Genomic DNA, 21485 nt, shown 5'->3' on the forward strand with positions numbered 1-21485 from the left:
TCGCCAGTTGGGTTCTCGCGGGAGCCCGCAGACCCAATCCCAGCCACGCCTGCGAGCCTGCGCACTGGAGCCTCACCCTGCGCCACCGCCCTCTGCTGGCCTGGCTGGAGCCTGCAGTACCTCCCCTGCTGGCCTTTCAAGGCCATACAGCGCTCCCTGCGGACCCAGCTGACGCCTCCCTGCGGGTCGCTGGTCCACCACCCCGCTGTACATACCCCTTTCCTAAACTGAGCCCTGACGCCAGCAACTCTCTGAGCCATGCCCGCATCTTGAACCATGGACTTTGTTCCCTAGGGATGGCCTCTTGGTTCATCCGTACCTCTGACTGTCCCCCTCTACTGAGTCGCAGAGCGGCCAGAGTAGGAGTGGATTTGCAGTGTCAGAGCAGGACAGACAGAGTATTTAGGAACGTTGGACAGGATAGACTACTGCAGAAGTCACTAACCCGTACCGGAGTGCGAGGTCAGTTGGCTACAGGTCGGTTGAGAGTTTCTGTTCGGATCGTCGGTGCAGGGGCAATTCAGGATGTAAACATTGCCTCAATCCACGAAGCTGGAATCTTTTTATCTTGGTGAGTACATCTCTCTCCATTTGGGCCTGACCCGAGCCATTCTAGCAGATCCATTTCCCTTGAAGTCATGACAAGACCTGCCTGGCTCAGCCCACGGTTGTCAGTGTTGGTCCAAAGAAGACAGCCATATCCTTAAGCTGAAGGCGGACTCAGCAAAAACGGCCACCCTCTGTCCAGGCATGGAGGGGTCAGCTTCCTGCTCTAGGAGTCACTGACAATAGGTAGCTGCCTTCTCTCCATCAGAGTCCTGGTTTTCCCTTAGCAGCCAAGGCACCCTCCAGGCAAGCCGTACCAGTGCCAGGGTAAGATTCCTCTTAAAGACAGACCCCCTTGTCTGATGTATCTTTTGTTTTTCATAGTCTCTAATATCAGAACTCTGCCGTGGTCACCATTTCACAAACATGAACAGCATGAATGAATTGAAATGTTATGTATACTGTTATATGTCCCTACCTAGAAGGCTATCTTAGGGACACACAGAAGAAAGAATTCCCACCCACAGCGTCACGAAATCCCCGAATGGAGACTAAATGAACACTTGGTCAAAGCGGATCCTGAGGTCTCTAGCCACCAACCTTCCGCTAAACCACACAATTATCTCAGAGGCCACCAACCCAGAAGGCTTTTCTTGGTTGCTTCTGTGGAAAATTGAAAGAACGATGTAGTATGTTACCAAACTTTCTGCCATGCTTTGGAGGCCTTTTCAAACTCTTGTGTCTAACCAGTCACCAGTAGTGCAAAGAGTCCTGCAGGCCTAGATTTCAATCCCTGCTCTGCTACTGAATAGCTGGTGACCTGGAGCAAGTTACTTCCTAATTTCTGCCTCAGTTTCTTTAAAAAAAAAAAAAAAAAAAGTCCAGGGGCACCTGGATGGCTCAGTCGGTTAAGCACACTCTTGATTTCAGCTCAGGTCATGATCTCATGGTTCATGAGATTGAGTCCCCGCACAGAGCCTCCTTGGGATTCTCTCTCTCCCTCTCTTTCCAGCCCTCCCCCGCTCATGCTATCTCTCTCAAAATAAATAAACTAAAAAAAAAAAAAAAGAGTCCATAGGGTTGTAAGTGCTTAATGAGACAAAGTACAGAAGCATCAAGCACTGTGTCTGGTGCTAAATCCTGTTTCCCTTTCCCAGAAGGATGGATTCACAGAGTTTGCTAGGGCTGTGGATCTTCCAGAGTTTCTGTGCTGTTTCTATCTCTCATTGTCTGTTTCTCTCTAAGCAAAGGACCCGCTGTAGCCATGGTGTCTGTCCTGTTGTGGGTAAGGCTGGATACCCTCCACAAATTAGACCAGGCATATTGATGTCGCGGTCATTCCAAAAGCAGGTCTAGGAGACTAGGTTGCTAATATTCCCTTTCTTTTGGGCTCCAGAACTCAACCTTACAGGACTCTTCACCACACAACCCTTGGTGCTTACTGCAGGCCTGGTCCCAATGTGGTCCTCCAGCCCAGTTCTGCCTCTCATAGTCCATCCATCCAGGTTCCCTTTCCAGGCTAGCTATGGAGTCTCTTGGTTATCCCCTCTCTGCTTCCCCCACTCCCCCCCCCCCCCCCAGACACCACCTCTTCCTGTCCTGCTGTGCCTGGGGCTCACTACAGATCCCTGGGAAAGCTCAGATGGGGGAATAGCAGTGACCAGCACCAAGAGGTAATGCTGATTGTGTCATCTCACAGTCTGCACCCCCACCCCTGGTCTGGACATCCAGGCTCCCTCTTGGATGCACCTGAAGGCCAGCCAAAGACCTGCTTTCTGCTGAGGTGGGGCCCTTCTGCTTCTTTCAAGTACAAGAATTTACTGACAAAATGGCCCCTCATCCCAAGCCATGGGTCTCCAGACACAATCAGAGAGGACCCATGAGGGGCTTCCAGACTCCAGTAAGCAGTGTGCACCCAGGACCTCAGAACCCAAAGGCATGTTTTCACAGTCCGCAAGGTCCACGCTCAAGTCCAGAGTTTTCTAAACTTGGTTTAACCCAGGGAAGAGCACATAACTAAGAATAAGAAACACCGGCAGGAAAGAAAAGAATCTTTTCAGCAACACTACCCTTCCATCGGATCCGTCACGGCCCAGGCCTCTGCTTGGCAGCCTGATTTATTTTTAGATGATGTTCTTCACACCCAGCGCCACCAAGTGTGAGTGGATGGGGATCGTGAGCTTGGAAGAAGCCATGGGACCTTTCTGTGTGTTTCTTTCTCTCTGCTTAGCTTTGAGACACTTCACATAAAAGGCTCTATAAAAATAAATTGTGGAAAGTGCAACGCCAATAAAAAGCCCAGTGGGAGCCGAAAACTGTTTTATTTAAAGGGCAGAAGGACACACACTTACCTCGTTGTGAATTCCCCGCTGCCCAGTCCCTGAGCCTGGCACATGGTAGATGCCCAATAAATATTAATTGATTGACCATTAGCTGCTGCTCATCTGTTTGCAGAGTGTCAACCAGCCCATCGTTCCGCAGGCACACACCACATGGAGAGGGAAGGAATCCGGAGGCTTTGACAAGGAGAGTCGCTAAGTTGGCAGGCTCGCCTGTCACCAACTCTTGTACATAAATGCCCCGCCTTCCGCTTCCAGCTCTACTTATTAACAGTAAAATCATGATGTGGCAGAAAGCGAACTGCAAACACTGACAGATTCTAACAGGGGAGCTGGATAGATGCCTTTCAACCCTCATGTATTACCGCTTGGTCTGTGCCAAGCCCTGGGCTCTACAGCAAGAATACAGATGTCGTCAGCTGATTGCATCTTATTAGCTAGACAGAATAGGGGGCACACGGAAGACAACGTCTTTGTTTCCTTCCAGTGCCATTCAAGTTCGATATCCAGATGCATCTTTTTCCTGGGCCCTTGTATATCAAATCTTGGGCAGGCCCATAACTATGAGCACCCAGAACAGTCCCATTTTCAGTGTAAGATTCCCTCTGTCTTCTGATCTGTTAAGCTCTCTGCCCTTGAGGCTGGGACTGCTTTGGGTTGGAAACGGGTATGGGAAATGGACATATCAGTTTCTCCTCCTCACTCAGCTTCACACCCACATCCTACTTTGTAGACCCAGTGCCTGATATCTCTGCAGCTGGAACGCAGCCCTGGGCCCTCTAGGCTCTGCAGGTATTTTGAGTCAGCTGTTTGTGCTGGGAGAGAATCTTGTGGCTTCCCCAACAACTCCCCTGCAAGGTGTCTCCAGGCGCAACTCCGTTGCCTGGGTGATGTTGTCTCTGGACAGCTGTTTACAATGCCCTCCCTCTGCTCCCCCACTCCAGAGTACCAATGAGTTTATGTAGTCTGTGCTATGAGTACAGTTTCCAGACAAATGGGTAAGTGGGGGCCAAAATGCCAACTTGGTTTTTGTCCCCCAATGAGGAGTTTGTCAAAGGGAGAAAAGGCCACCTTTGTATAATGTATCAGCCACAGAAGGGGGCTTTTTAGGATTCTCACTGACACACCCTCTGTGTGAGTGGAGGCTCTGACACTCCTCTCTCTCTCTCTCTCTCTCTCTCTCTCTCTCTCTCTCTCTCTCTCGTTGGGCCATGCCTACTTATTTTACAAGAGCTGTAGGCTGTGCCCCACCTGTAGGGCCACTTGACTATAAGAAAAGCTTCCACGTCCTTACCCTACCAAGGGTATGACAATTTATTCCTGGGCAGTCCTTTTTCTCTTTGCTCCCCCACCAGGCTTATTTTTTCTGCCATCACCTCTCACCCTTACACGGCTCAGGCATGGATTAGACACGAAGACTTTTGTCCGGTACGTGCTGGATAGCTAGCTTGTGCGAGCACACTGTGAGTGTCCATGTTCATCGCTGTCTTGAGAATGCAGAGATCCCATCCTCCTTGTATATTCCCATCAAGAAGAATATGCAGAAGAACATGTTGTTCAGCATTCAAGGTCAGGGGCTCTGGGGGTAAGCAACCCGGAGCGTCTCCCTTGTAATGAAGAATGTCCAGACAGCAGGCCTTCATCTCCTTGGAATGCTGGCCATGTAGGAAGGAGAGGCTACAGATAGTTGCTAGGCTAGTTGCTACATTATAAAAGCTTGCTGCATGTAGATCCCAGCAATGGTTGCTTTGTCCAGTCAGCCACTTATGGACTCCTTGTATGTAAGTTGCAGGAGTAAACCGATGTCTTGACATCTGTGTCTGGGTGGTTTCTTTGGCCTCACTGGACCATCACCCACACTTGGCTTCAAGTCTGTTGGGATGCAGCTACACACCCGTGTGTCCCCCACCACCACCACCTCCAACTTCAGGAGACACACATCAAGCCTTATAAATTATTCTCTTAAAGTTCTCTCATACAGGGAAAAGCGCCACCCTCCCTCACAGGTATGGAAGGGAAAATACCATAGCATTCCAACATCTGTTTTCAGGGGAATTGTCCATTACTGGCCTCCTTACCCTCTAAACCCTTATAAGCTATGGGTGGGTGATCACCAGTGCTGCAGGCTTGCCAGGGGAGGTGACTGGAGTAGTTCACCGAATGAAGAAGGTAGACCGCTGCATGGGGCTGTCCCTCTGCTGCTGCTCCCTTTATATGTTAGCACCTCATAGCACTGTTAGCCTTAGGGTCTGTTCTACAGAAACTCTCGTAGATAAAACCACACCATGGCATTACCTTGAGCCCTCAGTGATGGCGCCCTTTGCAATGGAATTCATGATGATCCCATCTTAATGAAAACATCCTTCTGGGGTACCTCAGATCCAGAGACATCTCAAATTCTGAATGTATAAAACCAAACTGATCACCAAATATGATATTCCTTGATCATCCCCATCCTAGTTGATGGGCCCACCATTCCTTCTGCTCTGGAATCAGCAGTGGTCTCCAAAGTGATCTGATTACTTTTTGTCTCTCCCTATACCAATCCTTCCTCCACCCCACAAACCGGACTAATCTTTCTGATGAGAGTTCTTATTATAACAAACACTGCTGAAAAGCCAAGCTTAGTTCATAATCTGTCCACACCCCGTCCTCGGCTCCTCTCCTGCCTCTCAGCCCCCTGCTTAGTCTGTCTTTATGCTGAATCATTCCCATGCTCTTCAAGGCTTATGCCTCTCCTCTTAGAGGAACATCTTGCTACCCCATTGCAGACCCTCCCCTCAGGTAGCATTAATATTTCCTTCTGGGGAAAAAAAATCCCTTTTCTCTCTACATTACTTTTTTCTATACCATCATTCTAGCACTATTCCCATTGATAGTAACGTGTCTGTGTTTTATCTCCTTCACAAAACACGAGCCCCCAGCGAGTAACTGCCATCCATGGTCATCTCTACCCCCTGCGCCTTGCCCAGAGCCTGCTATATGGTAGGTACTCGGTGAATGTGTGTCAAATGGAAAATGGGGCAGAAACATGTAGAGCTGTTCCGATATTCTTCCTGATGATTTCTCTCTAGGATTGCTTGACTCTGAAGCTGAGTCACTTATTCGGCAGCCGAGATTTGTGTAGCTGAAGGATGAAATTGCAATTTATGAAAAATATATATATACTTGAAGTGTCGCAGCAATAGCATGATGTAGATGTACTGTGGGAGAGTCAGACACAGACTGGCCGCAGAAGCTGAGAGCTCTCACTCTTGGTCAATGGATCTATGACTTAATGCAGAACCCGCCCTGCCAGTACGTGGAGCAGCCGCAATACGGTTAAAGCAGAGTTGAGAAAACCATTGTTTTTAATTAAACTTTTTTATTTTAAGGTAATTATAGATTCACATGCAGTTATAAGAAACAATACAGATGATCCCCTGGACCTTTACCAGTTTGCTCTAAGGATAACAACTTTATTATTATACAACTAGTATAGTATCACAACCAGGATATTGACATTGATCTATCTCTCAATCAGATAGATTGAGTGTGTGTGTGTGTGTGTGTGTGTGTGTGTGTGTGTGTTCTGTTCTATCCAATTTTATCATATGGGTAGGTTCTCCATTTCTAGAACTTCGTCACTTCAAGAGTGTCATACAAATGGAATCATACTGCACACACTTTTGTGACTGGCTTCTTGGCGGAATTCTCCAGAGAACCATCCAAACATGCATAATTCACCCTTTGGGGTATGGATATACCATGGTTTGTTTAACGATTCGCCTGGTTGAAAAGCATCTGGATTATTTCCAGTTTGGGGCTATTATAAATAAAGCTTCTCTGAACATTAATATACAGATCTTTGTACGAAAATGTTTCCACTTCTCTGAGATAAATGCCTAATCTCAAGTTCTGAGTCTCATGGTAACTGCATACTTACTTTTTTATAAGAAACTGCCAAACTATTTTCCAGAGTGACTACACCATTTTACAGTCCCACTGGCAATGCATGAGTGGCCCAGGTTGTCCACATCTTCACCAGCATTTGGTGGTGTCACTATTTATTTACCATTCTGATATGTATATAGAGATACCTTATTGTGGTTTGATTTTTGCATTTCCCTAATAGCTAATAAGGTTGAACATCTTTTCCTGTGCTTGCTTGTCACCTGTATATAATCCTCAGGGAAATACCTGTTCATACCTTTGCCTATTTTCTAATTGGATTTTGGCTTTTTACTGTTGAGTTTTGAGAGTTCTCTGTATATTCTACATACTAGTCTTTGTTGGATATGTGGTTTGCAAATACTTTCCCCCACCTTTTTTTTTTTTTAGAGAGAGAGAGTGCAAAAGAGAATGCACACATGAACAAGAAAGAGGATCAGAGGGAGAGAGAGAGAGAGAGAGAGAGAGAATCTTAAGCAGATTCCATGCTCAGCATGGAGCCCAACACAGGGCTCTGTCCCACAAACCTGGGATCATAACCTAAGCCAAAATCAAGAGTCAAATGCTCAACCAACTGAGCCACCCAGACACTCCTGTTTTTTCACCCTTTTAATAGAATCTTTCACAGAGCAAAATACCAATTTACCATTTTCGTTTTATGTGTCATGCTTTTGATGTCAAGTCTAAGAACTCCTTGCCTAGCCTTCAATCCCAAGGCTTTCTTGTTTGTTTTTGTTTGTTTGTTTTCTGAAAGTCCCATAGTTTTACATTTACATTTAAGTCTGTGATCCACTTTGGGTTCATTTTTGTACAAGTTGTGATGTTTAGGTCAGTCCCTTTTTTTTTTTTTTTTTTTTTTGGTCTGTGGATGTCCAAATGTTTCAGCAATATTTATTGAAAGGCTACTTTCTCTCCATTAAATTTCTTCTGCACCTTTGTCAAAAATCAGTTGGAAATATATGTATGGGTTTATTTCTGGGTTCTTTATTCTATTCTATGGATCTGTATGTCTATCCCTCTGCCATACTACACTTAATGAAGGTAGCTATCTAGTAAGCCTTGATGTTGGACACAGCTATTCCTCCCATTTCATTCTACATGTTCAAAATTATTTTAGTTATTCTAGGGCCTGTGACTTTTCAGAACGTATTTTTTATTTATATAAATTATATTTAAAATACAAAATGTATAAAATAAAGTTTAGAAGACACTTGTCTGTATCTGCGAAATACCTTGAAGGGAACTTGACAGGAATCCCATTACACCTCTAAATTAAACTTTATCAGGGAGAATTCACATCTTTGCTAAGTGGAGTTGGGAAGCCCGCCTTAGCTCTACAACTTAGTGGTGACCGTGTATATGTTTGGGCAACCTCATACACATGGCGTACTGGCACATAACAGAAGCTTAATAAATATTTATGGCAGAGAGGAAGGATGGGAGAGCCAAGCAAAGTCTTGAAGAGTGTGCATCCATGCTTTCCAAATCTGGCCATATATAGACAATCCTCTGCTGAGCTTGATAAAAGGACAGTTCTCTGGTTTTTACCCCAACCCTGCTGGTTTAGAATCTCCAGGGGTGAGGCCAGTGAAGCTGTATTTTTAACACCCTCTGTAGTTGACTTGACTTAGGTACAGCCAGATTTGAGGATGTGCAATGCAGAAGCCAGACAGGGAAGCAGTTTGTGCTCAGTGGTCTGAGTCCCTTAGGACTGCACTGTCCTTTCCAACATTTGCCCTGAAACAAAGCAAGTAGCAGCTGCAGTCAAGTCCACCCAAGGCAAATTAACATGTTCTTCATGAGATATGGCTCAAATGGGTTAACAGCCCTGGGGGAAGGGGGGTCCTTTCCCCTAAGGAGGAGGACTAGATTCATTTTGAACCTGTAGGCATCCATTTCTTTTCCAAAAAGGAAATAAGCAACCAGGGTTCAGCAGAGCACAAGCAGTTCCAAAATTGTAAATACTGTTATTTATTCACTTCATTGCATGCTTGATTAATTCCCTAAACTTGAGGTCTGTGAAACCATGTAATAGTGCACCGAGGAAGCTGGCTCCAGCCCTGAGTGCATTTGAAACAAGACTGTTCAGATGCCCGGAAATTTCTCTTTAATTAATAACAAAACAAGGCAATGGATCTATCAGACTTCTCTCATAAAGAAAATAAGAAATTAGGAATCAAAGCACATGGAGAAGAGTTCGTAAATTAAATTTTAGAGCATAGGCTTTTCAACGTTTATTTATTTTTGCGACAGAGAGAGACAGAGCATGAACGGGGGAGGGGCAGAGAGAGAGGGAGACAGAGAATCGGAAACAGGCTCCAGGCTCTGAGCCATCAGCCCAGAGCCTGACGCGGGGCTCGAACTCACGGACCGCGAGATAGTGACCTGGTTGAAGTCGGACGCTTAACCGACTGCGCCACCCAGGCGCCCCAGCATAGGCTTTTCTAAACCTTTGTGTTTGTCTGTTGTCTCTCTCTTTTTTTTTTTTTTTTTTTCTGGTCCAGTCTTTTTATTTTCAACTTACAATTCGTTATACAAGTAATATAGAAAAGTAAAGGTATTTTTTAACAAAATGTATTCTCTTAATCTATCATCCAACCCCTGGGTGGTTTCTACTCCCTCACTATACTAGTCTGTGTGTATGTGCATATGCCTTTCTGTGGATGTCATTAGTACGCCATTACAACATGCAACTTGATGTTATTATACCAAACACTGCTCTAAGTCGTGACTTTCCGTATTTGGTTTATTGTCCTCTTCGCTACATAATATCCCATTATGCTACCATCCCATAATTGTCTCTCTTTTTTTTTACCATACTGTCTTTAATATCACCATATTTTATTCTCTGCCATTTTTATTCTATTCAATTTTTTCACCATGCTGACATAACTGTCTTTAACATTACTATATTCTAAGGGATTTTCACCATTTTCAAGTTGTTTTCAGAGAGAGCACTCCAATGAACATCTTGAAATATGTGGGTATTTTTTTTCTTATTCTGAATTATTCCTTTGGGACAAATTCTGAAGACTGGCACTGTGAGGCATTGGGCATAAGCATTTCTATGGCTTTTGGTATTTCTGATTACACCAATTTCACCCAAATTTTGCCAAAATTGGATAGTATTTTTTTTTAATTTTGCAAATGTGAACACAAACTAATCCATTGAGATCATTTTGATTAGACTATGTATTTGTCAGGGTGCCTGGCTGGCATAGTCGTTTAAGTGTCCAACTTCGGCTCAAGTCATGATCTCATGGTTCAGGGTTCAAGCCTCACATCTGGGCTCTGTGTTGACAGCTCAGAGCCTGGAGCCCGCTTCGGATTTTGTGTCTCCCTCTTTCTCTGCCCTTCCCCTGCTCACACTATGTCTCTCTCTCTCAAAAATAAACAAACGTTAAAAAAAAACTTTTTTAAACAGAATATGTATTTGTCCACCATTTGCATTTTTATTGTGTACACCAGCTACTGAAATCCTTTATTAATCTATTATAAACTATAATGAGGTTTCTAAATATTATAGGTATTAATCTTTATTCACAATTATGTAAGTGCTTCCCCATCCATTGCACCTATTTCTACATTAATTTTGTCATCGTTGCCGCACAGTTTTTACGTTCTCAATACTGTCAACTCTGTAGTTCTTCCTTGTTAGGCTTTTTTATTGCTGTAGGCCAGAAGAAGTGTGTTATTCCTGTGTCGATCTGGTGAGACTAGAATCTACTTCACCAGCTTTTCTCTGTGTTGCTTTTTTTTTCCTAATCAAACGGTCTGTAATTGTAATAGATGAAGTGAGATTTGAATCAAATCCTCTTTTCCAGTTGTGTGTGTGAAGGCGTCTTCCTTCCCCATGTTGAAATGCTGACTGCCACGTATCCCCTCTTGTGTCATGCTAAGCGTGTTCCTTGGCGCACACTGTGTCCCCCAGCTAATCCCACGTAATATTAGCTTCTTATTATGGCCGTGGCTATATAGCATAATATCTGATAATGCCGGATCTACCACTTTGCTCTTTCTTTTTTATTACATGTTCCCATCTTATTTTTCCTTCACAGAATCTTTAGGATCAGGTTGTGGAGTTCAAAAGGAAAATGCTTTTAAAAGAATCTACAACCATATGGAGTTGCACAGGAGGAACACAGAAAGATGTCAAAACACATTACTCCCATGGCCTTTGAGCCGTCTCTCAGCAGATTCCCTCGAGGGAACTGACAGCACTTTGAAGGCCATGGAAACTCCTTCAACCAATGGAGAACTAAAGAGTGGAAACTGGAACACTGCATCTGTCCCAGAAGGTGTGTACCAGGGCAGCAGCGAGACCTCACCCTGGGCTGGCTTATCTTGACATAGGTGGTTGGTTCTCAAATCCTTTCACAAGGGGAAGCCCTTGTGAGCGCACTTGTGCACGCACGCACACACACAGACACCAAGCTTTATTGGACATAAACCCCAGAACCGAGGAGAGGTCATGACCACTATTCAAAATGAGTCTCAGAACTGACAGGCATGATCTTCTTGAAGTTAGTTCTCAACTGGGCCAGACCCTCCATTCCATGTTGCCTTCTCGGGGACCCACAGGCTTCTTTCCTGGTTGTAGGGCTCGTGCGTACATTCTCCGGACCAAGGGCATCGGAGGCCTCTTCCATGTGATCACTGTCAAAAGGATGTGCATGCAGTAACCTTGGGTTCTGCCTTGGGTGACTGTCCAACTTTCTCTGTTCACCTAAAACAATAGGCAGCTTTTACTGGTTGCCCTCACCATTTGGCCCTAGCCTTTCCCAAAGAGAACAGTTTAATTGCCTTCTCGATCCCACCAGACAGCAGGGATTGTTTTAGCCTCCTAAGAGAGAAATACTTTGTGAGAGAACTAGTAGGACTCATGACATCTGAGGCAAAGACATGTGTGTTACACAAGTGCATGTGGAGCACACATTCTAGAGGAAATGTAAAAATGCACCAAGAGTTCAATCAGACGGAGGCAGCGTGAATCTGCCCCTTCTGGCTGTGTGATTTGGGGCAAATTAAATAAACCTTCTAAGTGCCATTTATAAAAGAGGAATAAGAATATCTTTCAAAGTTGATATGAGGGCTAAATGAAATTATTTATTATCTCATTGTCTAAAAGGACCAAAGAAAATAATCTGTTATATGGTTTTAAAGAATGCATGACTCCATCCATAAGGAAAATCCTCTTTATACCCTCCCCACTTCCAGGATGAAAGAGAGAATATATACAACAGAGATCCTTAATCTTTAGGGGATTGTGGACCACTTAGAGAATTTAAAGAATGTTAAGAGTTGCTTTTTCAAAAACAAAAAAAGAGCTGCTTTTTCCAAAAGAAGCATGCAAGTCAATATTCTAACTGTAGATGCCTTGAAGCTCATCTGTGGGCTGCTCCAAGGAGCCCAGGCTGAGAGCTCACTTAAGCACTTCCCTGCAGGCCTGCCTTCTATCAGCAGGGTGGGATAAGTGACTGTGCGGGCCTAGGCCTAATGACATCCCAAGCCACTGTCATAGCAGAGGGCTATTCAGTCTACCCAGATCCTGACACCGTTGCCATGGACCAATATTTCTACCCGCCCCTCAAGTTAGAGGGCAAGTCTGACAAAGTTGCCCAGTTCCTTTGTCTACACAGAAAAAAAAAAAAAAAAAAAAAAAAACAGTATTGAATGGGTTCCTAAGGTTGCACCATCTCACTGGAGAGATAGTCTCCTTTGTGATTTATGACTAAAATGCACTAACACTGCTTGAGTCCTTACTCACCAGGCAGTGTGCTAAACCCTTGACACGCATTGTCCTCTCTTACAGAATGAGGTGGCTTTTGCTATCTCCATTTGGTAGTCAGCTGAGGCTTAGATGGTTTAAAAGTCGTTTGCTGCAGGTCACCCCCCTAGTAAGTGATGGAGGCAGGCTTGGAGCCTGAGCCCCTCCAACCAAAAAGCTCTATTGTCTCTTCTCTGCTATCTGCTCCAGTCTCCAGAGGAACAGCAGATTTCCTGGGACATTTCATAAGTACTGACACTTGGGGTCCTTACTTGTTTCCCTGTAGGTCCCAAAAGCATTGCTTACCCCATCTTCTCTTAGCTCCCCAGCCCTGAGGAGCCCACTCTGGAAATATTTCCCTCCACATATAAGCCACACCCTGCCTGCTCCACACTTGTATGAATCCATCATTGCATCATCCCCAAAGCTGTCAGTGTCCAACTTTCCCATGGATGGTAAGCATAGTCTTCAAAGCCCCCACGTGATCTCCTCTATGAACTTGTTGCTTCCTATTTCAGATAAGAACCAGTCCTTTTGTCATATTTGAATTTCAAATAGCCACCCACCTTATTAGCTTGCCTGCCATTGTCCTCTAAGAAATCCAGGTCAGTCATTTGTGGTGAAAATGTAGCTATGACACAATGGGCTAAAAGTGAACAAGACTGTCTCAGGTACACCCAAATCTTCATGAGCTGATGCCTCAGTAAGTTTCAAGGTGCCTTGAAAATGTGTTTATATGAAAGTTTCTTGAGTATTTAGCATTTTTAAAATAATGGAACAATTCTCTGTCTCCCTCTCTCTGCCCCTCCTCTCTTTCTTTCTTTCTTTCTCTCTCTCTCTCACACACACACACACTCAAAAGTGAATAAATGTTTAAAAAATTTTTTTTTAATTTTTTAATGTTTATTTATTTTTGTGAGACAGAGAGAGACAGAGCACGAGCAGGGGAGGAGAAAAGAGGGAGACACAGAATCTGACGCAGGCTCCAGGCTCTGAGCTGTCAGCACAGAGCCCAATGCAGGGCTCGAACTCACAACTCACTTCAGATCATGACCTGAGCTGAAGTGGGATGCTTAACCAACTGAGCCACCCAGGCACCCCTAAAAAAATTCTTTTAAAGAAAAAGGGGCACCTGGGTGGCTCAGTCAGTTGAGCATCCCACTTTGGCTCAGGTCATGATCTCCTGGTTCATGAGTTCAAGCCCCACGTTAGGCTTTTTGCGGATAGCACAGAGTCTGCTTCTGATTCTCTGTCTGTCTGTCTCTCTCTCTGCCCCCCCCCACTATCTCTCTCTGTTTCTCAAAAATGAACATTTAAAAAATTTTTAAATAAGTAAGTAAATAAATAAATAAATAATAAAATACTGGAACAACATATGTTATAGGCACTTTAACAGAACGTTGGGTGGGTTTACCAACCTGTCAAGAGTTTAACCCTCTCTGCTCCTAGTCAGAGGATTTTTGTCACATTTACTCTTCCCTCGTCTTCATCGGTACAATCTGCCTCCAGCTCTCTGATCCAGTCCCAACTTCTGGTGGCATCCTGAGTTAACAGAATGACTTTCTCGATCAAAAAAGAGCTCACTGTGAGCCACAGAGGCTGTTGAGAAGGACTGCACTACAGGGCACCGAGACACTTCTCTGAAATCTATGTAGCCCAAGGGTAGGCAAGAGCACACAAAAGAGGAATGAGCACTTCACAAGCAGCCCTCCCAAAAGAGACAGGGCACTGGGCCACATATAGATGGCAGCAGAGGAAGGCCCCGAACATGTGGTCCATGGAATAAAAGAGCCGGGATGATTTATGACTGTCACTTACCCACTGTGTGACCTTGGGAAAGTCCCAAATGGGAATGACAGTGACCCTATCTTATAGGGTATTGTCATGGAACATGGGCCGTGGCGAATGCCATGGCAAGGTGTGACCCCCCTTGAGGGGATGCAAGGGGAACAAGGTGATGCCCATAGACCATCACCCAGCCAAAGTGGACTGAACACTGAGCCCAGCCTCAGTCCACCCAGAGTGACACCCACCTGAGGGTGTCATCTTCTGGGTCCACAGCCTCCTCCAGGTCTTCCCATTCACTGTCACTCTCACAAGCCTCTTCTGCAGGCAAAGACTCCGAGAGGGCACTCCAAGAACAGAACTGTGGCAAGGGAATGGTCCCTGAATCTTCCTCCAAACATTCTTCACAGAGTAGCTGGCCTTCCCATGCAGAGTTGATGGTAAGATAGGCTTCATTTTCCACAGTGGGAGAAGTGGCTTCAGGTAGATGGCACATGTCCCCTTCCTCATCATCCCTGTCCAATTCAGGACTAGAAAACAGAAACCCATGTGTCTTCCAGCATTGATAAGAAACTCCTCTCCCCATCTTGCCTTGCTTTCAGGATGATCATCACAGCACATCGTAGGAGAGCCAGCCAGGGTCCAAACAGCTCCTGCCAGAGACTGTTCTGAACATTGGATAAGATATGGATGGCCCCTGTGCCTGAGGATCCCCTGATTTAATGGGAAGAGTGAGTGGTGAACAAATGTTACAATCCAGGGAGAAAGTGCTATAGGAGCGGCAGCACAGAGCATTATGGGAGCAAGGGGAGCTCCTTACGGAGCCCAGGAGACCATGGGGGACTTGCCAGAGGACATGGCATCAAAAGCAGAGCTATGCCTCCGTTCTGGGCCATGACTTCGGTTCTCGGGAAAGCTTATTAACTTCTCTGGGACCTCAGTTTTCCCATCTGAAAAGTGAGAAGGTCAAGAAATTTATAGGATTTCTGGGATGCTTAGAATACATAATTCTGGTACATCCGTCCATGGCTCCTGGTGCAGGGTAAGTCCTCAGTAAATAGGAGGGGCTGTTATCGTTATGACTATGAATGCCGTTTCAACAGAGGGGTTAGAGGGAAAGGGCCAAAGCGAGAGGCAGGGAACAACTCAAGCAGGTGACCTTCAAAGCACTCTGTGCAAATATCGAGTCCTTTTCTGAGCGCTGAGAAAGTGCCTATTTGGAAAGGCAGCCAGCTGGAGTGACATTTACTCCCGGTGTGACACAGGAGGCAGATGAACGGTGAGTGGGGCGCATTGTCTGGCAGTGAAGACGCAGACACAACACGAAGAATAAGCCTTCCAGGGGCTGCCCAAAGGTCACCACACACGCCTTTTGATTAGAAAAAGCAGTCCATACAGACGGCAGAGCATTTTGTACAGTGCTTCAAACATGCAGAGAATGTGCTCAGAAAATATCTGTCGAAAGCCTGGTTAGAGAGGGTGAGTAGGAAAATCTAAAAAAAAATGCACAGGTTTAGCTTTTCACCAAACACGCAAATCCTCATTTATCAGCCTCTGTCACCACACCCAAAGCAATGGGTTGGCTTTATTATGTGCCCGCTGTCCTCCCTTCCCTTTCTCGAAACGCCTCTTTCTTGTAAACTCAGCTCTGGTGCCCCTCAATGGCTACAGGCCCCCAAACACCCAGAGAGCCTGTCCTCCTCCCTGGGAGAAGTGGCATGTCTGTCCCAACCTGAGTTTCACTGTCAAAAAGACGTTATTTCTGCTCAGGAGACCTACAGGTTTTGTCAATGTGTGTTTCATGTAAATATATGCACATTCACATGCACAAAAAGGAGACTGTATGCTACCAGGAATAAAAGGAGAACACTCACTTTAAGAAAGTAATATTTAAAATCACTAAGCACTTTGAGGAAAAATCAGTTTAAAACCTTAAAGCACTTGACCAAATTGTGTAGAAAATGCATTTTCTTATAAACATGGAAGGGGACAATGTGGAAGTTTCATCAGAAAATGGGAAATCCAGCCTGCTGCCGAGGTCAGCCCACACCGCACCCCACCCTGTCCCGAGCAGGAACCTGCCTACCCTCCTCCCTCCAGGCAGAGGACAAGCAGGTGGCAACACGTGCCCACGGGCCACTGCAGTGCCTGATAGTTCACCCCTTACCACCCGCCACCATCTTCCTCCAATCTTTCTAGTAAGCTCCTTGCAAGAGGTGAGGGGGTCAGAGTGTGTGGAGAGGGCGTGGTAGCCCCTAGGCCAAGTGGAAGCCTTGAATCTGCCATCCCCATTCATTCCTCTGAGTCCAGCATTTAAAGATAACCATTTGGCAGACAGCAAGGCCCTTCACCTGAGGCTCAACCAAAGAAAAGGTGATCTGTCCCCCTACCAGGGGAGCAAATAACATTGCGCCTTCCAAAGTGATGTTCCAGGGTGATGTGACTTGATGTGATTTTTGCCTTATGCCCTAACTTTAGAAATAAACCTTGCATAAGATGCAACTCTAGCCAAGTGTCAAGCCATCCTGCCAGCAGGCACACAGTTCTAACCTTCCTCCATGGAAATATACTGTACTGCTTTATTAACATGCTTTCTAAAGATCTACTGCGATATGGCAGTCTCCAGATATACAACTGTAAAAGAAAAGAGAAAGGAAGGAAGGAAAAGTAAAACCTCATCTTCTCTATGACTACTCTGGGCTTGCTGGGGTGCCGGCAGCCACCTGGCTTTAAGAGTAGCCACCTGGTAGACGGTAAATTCTGGCAGTTTGCTGGGAATTTCAGTTGACAGGACCTGTTCTTTAGCTGGAAATAATTCAAGAAAGAGAAAGAAACTGACTTGTGTTAAGTTCCCGCTGCGAGCCAGGAGCCAGGCGCTGTGATAACACTCTGCCTGTGTTACTTCTTTTGACCCGCGAGGTGCCCTGTGGGGCTGTTGTGGTCTTTGTTTACATTTGAGAAACCTCAAGCTCCGAGAAGTCAACACTCCAGGCACACACAGTATGTGGTAGAGCTGAAGCCAAGGCTAGACAGTCAAGGAGTCCATGCTCTTTTTGTGCTAAACTGTAGAAAGAGCAGTTGCCTGGGACAGCCACCTCAGAACTGAGGTACAGACACTTCTAAAAGGCATCTGCGAAGAGCCACAACCCCACCAGGAACTGGGGGAATGTGTTCAGAGGCGGCTGGGCATGTGTCGTGCTTTTCTTCCCATAGGAGACAGTCACTATATATGCATCTAGAGCAAGCTAGTGTCCCATTAAAGGAGAAGCTAATGTGGTTTGAGTCCTTCCTTCAGAGACAGAGAAAGGTCCCTGAATAGGGGGAAGAAAACATGGTAAAAGTGAAGGAAATGTGAGAAGACAGAGCATCGTCATTACCAGGACCATCACAGGAAAGGTCAAGTGCAAAGGGGAGGTGTTGACCATGGAGGGAACCAGGACAGAGAAACAGTAAGACCGTCCTACTTGTGGCTCCCTGGACCACATCGGCCTGGACAACAAGCATGGGGCAGCAACCACAACCAACTGAATATCAAAAGCGCTCCCAGAATGTTCTGGAAAAGCCCTCAGGATTCTTGTGTAACTCTAGGAGAGAAAAACCCCCTCCAAAGATGGAATATTTTGGACATCGGGTACACCCTTTCAAGTAGGAACACTAAGTCAAATTTAATTTGATTCAGAAAAATAATATAATGTGATATTTCTTGCAAAAATAATGACAAAAAAGATAGGAGGACACAAGCATCTATGTATAAGTAGAACACGGAAAAAGGCAGATTTCACTTTAACACAAGGAAGCACTTTCTGATCAACAACCACATGGTGATAAAACGGGCCACTGTGGGGCGCCTGGGTGGCGCAGTCGGTTAAGCGTCCGACTTCAGCCAGGTCACGATCTCGCGGTCCGTGAGTTCGAGCCCCGCGTCCGGCTCTGGGCTGATGGCTCAGAGCCTGGAGCCTATTTCTGATTCTGTGTCTCCCTCTCTCTCTGCCCCTCCCCCGTTCATGCTCTGTCTCTCTCTGTCCCAAAAAAAAAAAAAAAAAAAAAAACGGGCCACTTTAAGAGGTAGCAAGTTCTGGGGTGCCTGGGTGGCTCAGGTGGTTGAGTGTCTGACCAGCTTAGGTCATGGGTTCGAGCCCCGAATCGGGCTCTGTGCTGACAGCTCAGAGCCTGGAGCCTGCTTCGGATTCTTTGTCTCCCTCTCTCTCTACCCCTCCCCCACTCATGCTCTGTCTCTGTCCCTAAAAAATGAATAAACCTTAAAAAAAAAAAAGAGGTAGCAAGTTCTGCATCCCTGGAGGTATTCAAGCAAAGCAGGCCCCCTACTGCGGGGATATTACACAACAGATTTCACGACGGGATATGAGGTTGGATTAGATCATTTTTTATCGAACAACCCCCAGATTCTGTGACTCCATGAATGAAACAGTGACCAAACTAACAATTAGTAAAAACAAACAAGCCAATTATTAATAGCTGATAACTATATCAGATTACAAGCACATGGCAAGTTAAACTCCAGTATTGTACCAAACCCACAGTCACTTTATAATCCAATGCTTGTCATTTCCATCCATCACCCTGAACTCTCTGGCAGTAAAACTTTTAAAAATCCAAAAGAGGAGCTTCATGCCTATAAGGAAGTACAGTTCCTTCTACATTTCCTATAAGATAACATTAATAGTTGTCCTTGGATAAACCTCTGTAGATTATTTCCTTTATCATGTGATCAAGTGTATCTATTACTGCCTAGAATGCAATTGTAAGAAGCTATAAATACACTTGTATTTATGCATTTTCAGACAATGAAAATGAATTCTACTGGTGAATCGTGCTTGCCCACTCTGTTCTACTTGGCACACTAGTTTTTGTTTGGCGGGTGCAGTATACTTATAAAAATTGTGTCTGGATGCTTTTAGGGAACACATGCCTGGCACCTGTTAGTCACAGATCTCGCCCTGCCTAACTGCATTCATTACACCTGCTGCCTCAGACTTCATGTCACCTATCAGTCCCTACAGATCTGCCCTAGTTAGTCTTCCAGGATGAGCAACAAAAAAGAGCCATTTCATAGCAGTGGGTTTATACAGCGTCAAACACAAACCATTGTTCCTCATTATTTGCCTGCTTTGTGCCTGTGTATCTAGCTAGCACGTGCCTCGAAGTAGTATCTCACCCTTTCTTAGCATTTGTACCTTCTCTCTGCTCCTAACGGGTTCCCCTGCACCTTGACTCTACATGATAAATACCATCAAATTGAATCAAAGAGAATGTTTTTCAGCAGAACAGAATGGAAAACTGGAAATACTTGTGGGGGATGGGCACAAAATGAAGCCTGAGTTAAAATGGCTATTAATGGGGCACCTGGGTGGCCCAGTTGGTTAAGCATCGACTCTTGACTCTCACGGTTCGTGGGTTCGAGCCCCTCATCAGGCTCTGCGCTGAAGGTGCAGAGCCTACTTGGGAGTCTCTCCCTCCCTCTCTCTCTGCCCCTCCTGCCCCCACCTCTCAAAATAAATAAACAAACTTTTTAAAAGGGGCTATGAAAATGAACGTTTCAGTCTGGTGTTTGAAGACATAGATTTTTTTTAAGCTGGTATTGACTGTAAAGTGTAACATTAGCAATAAAAAATGGTGATGCATACCAGGGACCTTCTTTCTTACCACAATGCTTTAAAAAGCCATGCAGAATGCAGCACAAAGGTTTGTGTGCTGGGAAAAAACAGAGGCCTGCCATCCTCAGGCTCCAAGGGTACTAGGGGACCATGGGGTGAGGGTAGCTTTCCCAAAAGCTCAAACTGTGGTTGCAGCCACTCCAAACCTTATGCTTCTTTTTTTCCCCACCTCCCCTCCAAAGGCCTAGCAGAGTCCTGGGCCCAGTAAGCATCTGAACACAGTTATTAACTGATTGCAATTTCTAGCAATGAAATGCATACCATTTACAAAGTGTCTGCGAACGTAGTGATTCTTACCTTTCAAGTCCCCTGATATCACAAACCGAATAGCAGTTTTGCCTCATATCCCTTTCCAAAGAGGTGGCCAATGTGGATGCATCCATTTCTTGCTGAAGTCTGCATAAATGAGGGGGGGAATCCTGAGGACGCATCGAGGAAGTGGCCCAGGGTCTCTCTATGTCCTGGTCCCATTGTGCCTTGCCAGTGGCCTTTTGGAAAGACTCGGGCCCGGGACCCAAGCTTTCCCCTGTGTCTGGGGAGGCACTGTCCCTCCGGCTGTCCTCTTGATCCAGACTCGGGCTCTGCTCAGAGTCAGTGCAAGTTGCCCTGGTGAATTCTTTGTCGGCTGAAAGCACGGGTGTCTATTAAAAGAAATGCTAAGGGTTACTGGATCAATGGTGCACACTAAGCAAAGTCTAAAAAGTGCTTCTTTTAAAAATAACCATTTTTTTTTTGTGTGATTGTAGGGCAAAGCAGTTAAAAGATGGACTCTGGGGTCAGTCTCCCGCTGTCAGGACCCCAGCTCCCACTGGGCCCGAGATGATCCAAGTAACCATCTCTAAACCCCTTAGCTTCAGGCATTGGAAGCTCTTGATAAATGTAAACATTATTTTTAATAATTTAAAAACTTCAAAAAAACATGGAAGCAGAAGTAACACTGACTCTTTCTCTCACTTTCCAATAAGAAATGAGTTTTGTAAACTCTTGTCTTTATCTGTCCTCATCCATGATGGCTCCTTTTCACAGCCTCATCTCCCTTCCCATCCTGATTCCCTTCCCTAGGTGTCCCCCTCACTTCTCCAAACATTACTTGATTGCTCTCAACTGTTTACATCCCTGTTGGGCCTTTTAGGTTCTGATTTGACACACTGTGATGACACACTGTGCACATTAACACCGTTCAACTTTCTATTGGAGAAAAAAATCTAGACGTCGATGGAAACTATGCATTGTTTACAGCACAACTTTCTGGGTTATCTGACTGCACTGTATTTTCCACTTTGAGCTATTTCATAACTCTGTATAAACAAATTTGTTTTCCTCTGAAATCTCTTTCGAACCAGTTTTAATATCTACCTGGTTCCTTCACTGAATGGGTTAGATAAAATCTTTAACATATATTCATTTCTACATCTATGTGAGAGTCATGATTTTACCTTTTCC

At 45.2% G+C, this 21485-nt stretch overlaps 1 protein-coding gene and 1 long non-coding RNA gene across 9 annotated transcripts in view; one reads left to right on the plus strand and one right to left on the minus strand.

The window, feature by feature from the left end:
• Positions 1–75: 75 nt before the first annotated feature.
• On the plus strand, positions 76–16874 carry LOC109492562. 2 transcript variants are annotated; one of them, XR_002736866.2, is made up of 3 exons: positions 76–571; positions 10874–11113; positions 14970–16874. It is a non-coding gene; the product is annotated as an uncharacterized LOC109492562 (long non-coding RNA). The 2 variants fall into 2 exon arrangements; XR_006587084.1 differs by lacking the exon at positions 76–571 and adding an exon at positions 5796–5870.
• Positions 10577–21485, minus strand: part of FRMPD2 (FERM and PDZ domain containing 2) — a 101283-nt gene continuing 90374 nt past the window's right edge. For 3 of the 7 annotated variants that reach the window (XR_006587081.1, XR_002736865.2, XR_006587082.1), the window contains 4 exons: positions 20340–20683; positions 14616–14897; positions 14001–14124; positions 10577–11541 (listed from right to left, as the gene is read on the minus strand). Coding sequence is in view for 4 of the 7 variants with exons in the window: in XM_023240649.2 (XP_023096417.2) it covers positions 11538–11541; positions 14616–14897; positions 20340–20683 (630 nt within the window). In the remaining 3 variants the exon portion in view is untranslated. Of the gene's footprint in view, positions 11542–14000; positions 14125–14615; positions 14898–15722; positions 15861–20339; positions 20684–21485 lie in introns of those variants that run through there. The other 4 variants (XM_023240654.2, XM_023240651.2, XM_023240649.2 and 1 more) reach the window with 3 other exon arrangements.

The sequence above is a fragment of the Felis catus genome, chromosome D2 (assembly GCF_018350175.1).
Source record: "Felis catus isolate Fca126 chromosome D2, F.catus_Fca126_mat1.0, whole genome shotgun sequence".
Lineage (NCBI taxonomy): Eukaryota > Metazoa > Chordata > Mammalia > Carnivora > Felidae > Felis > Felis catus.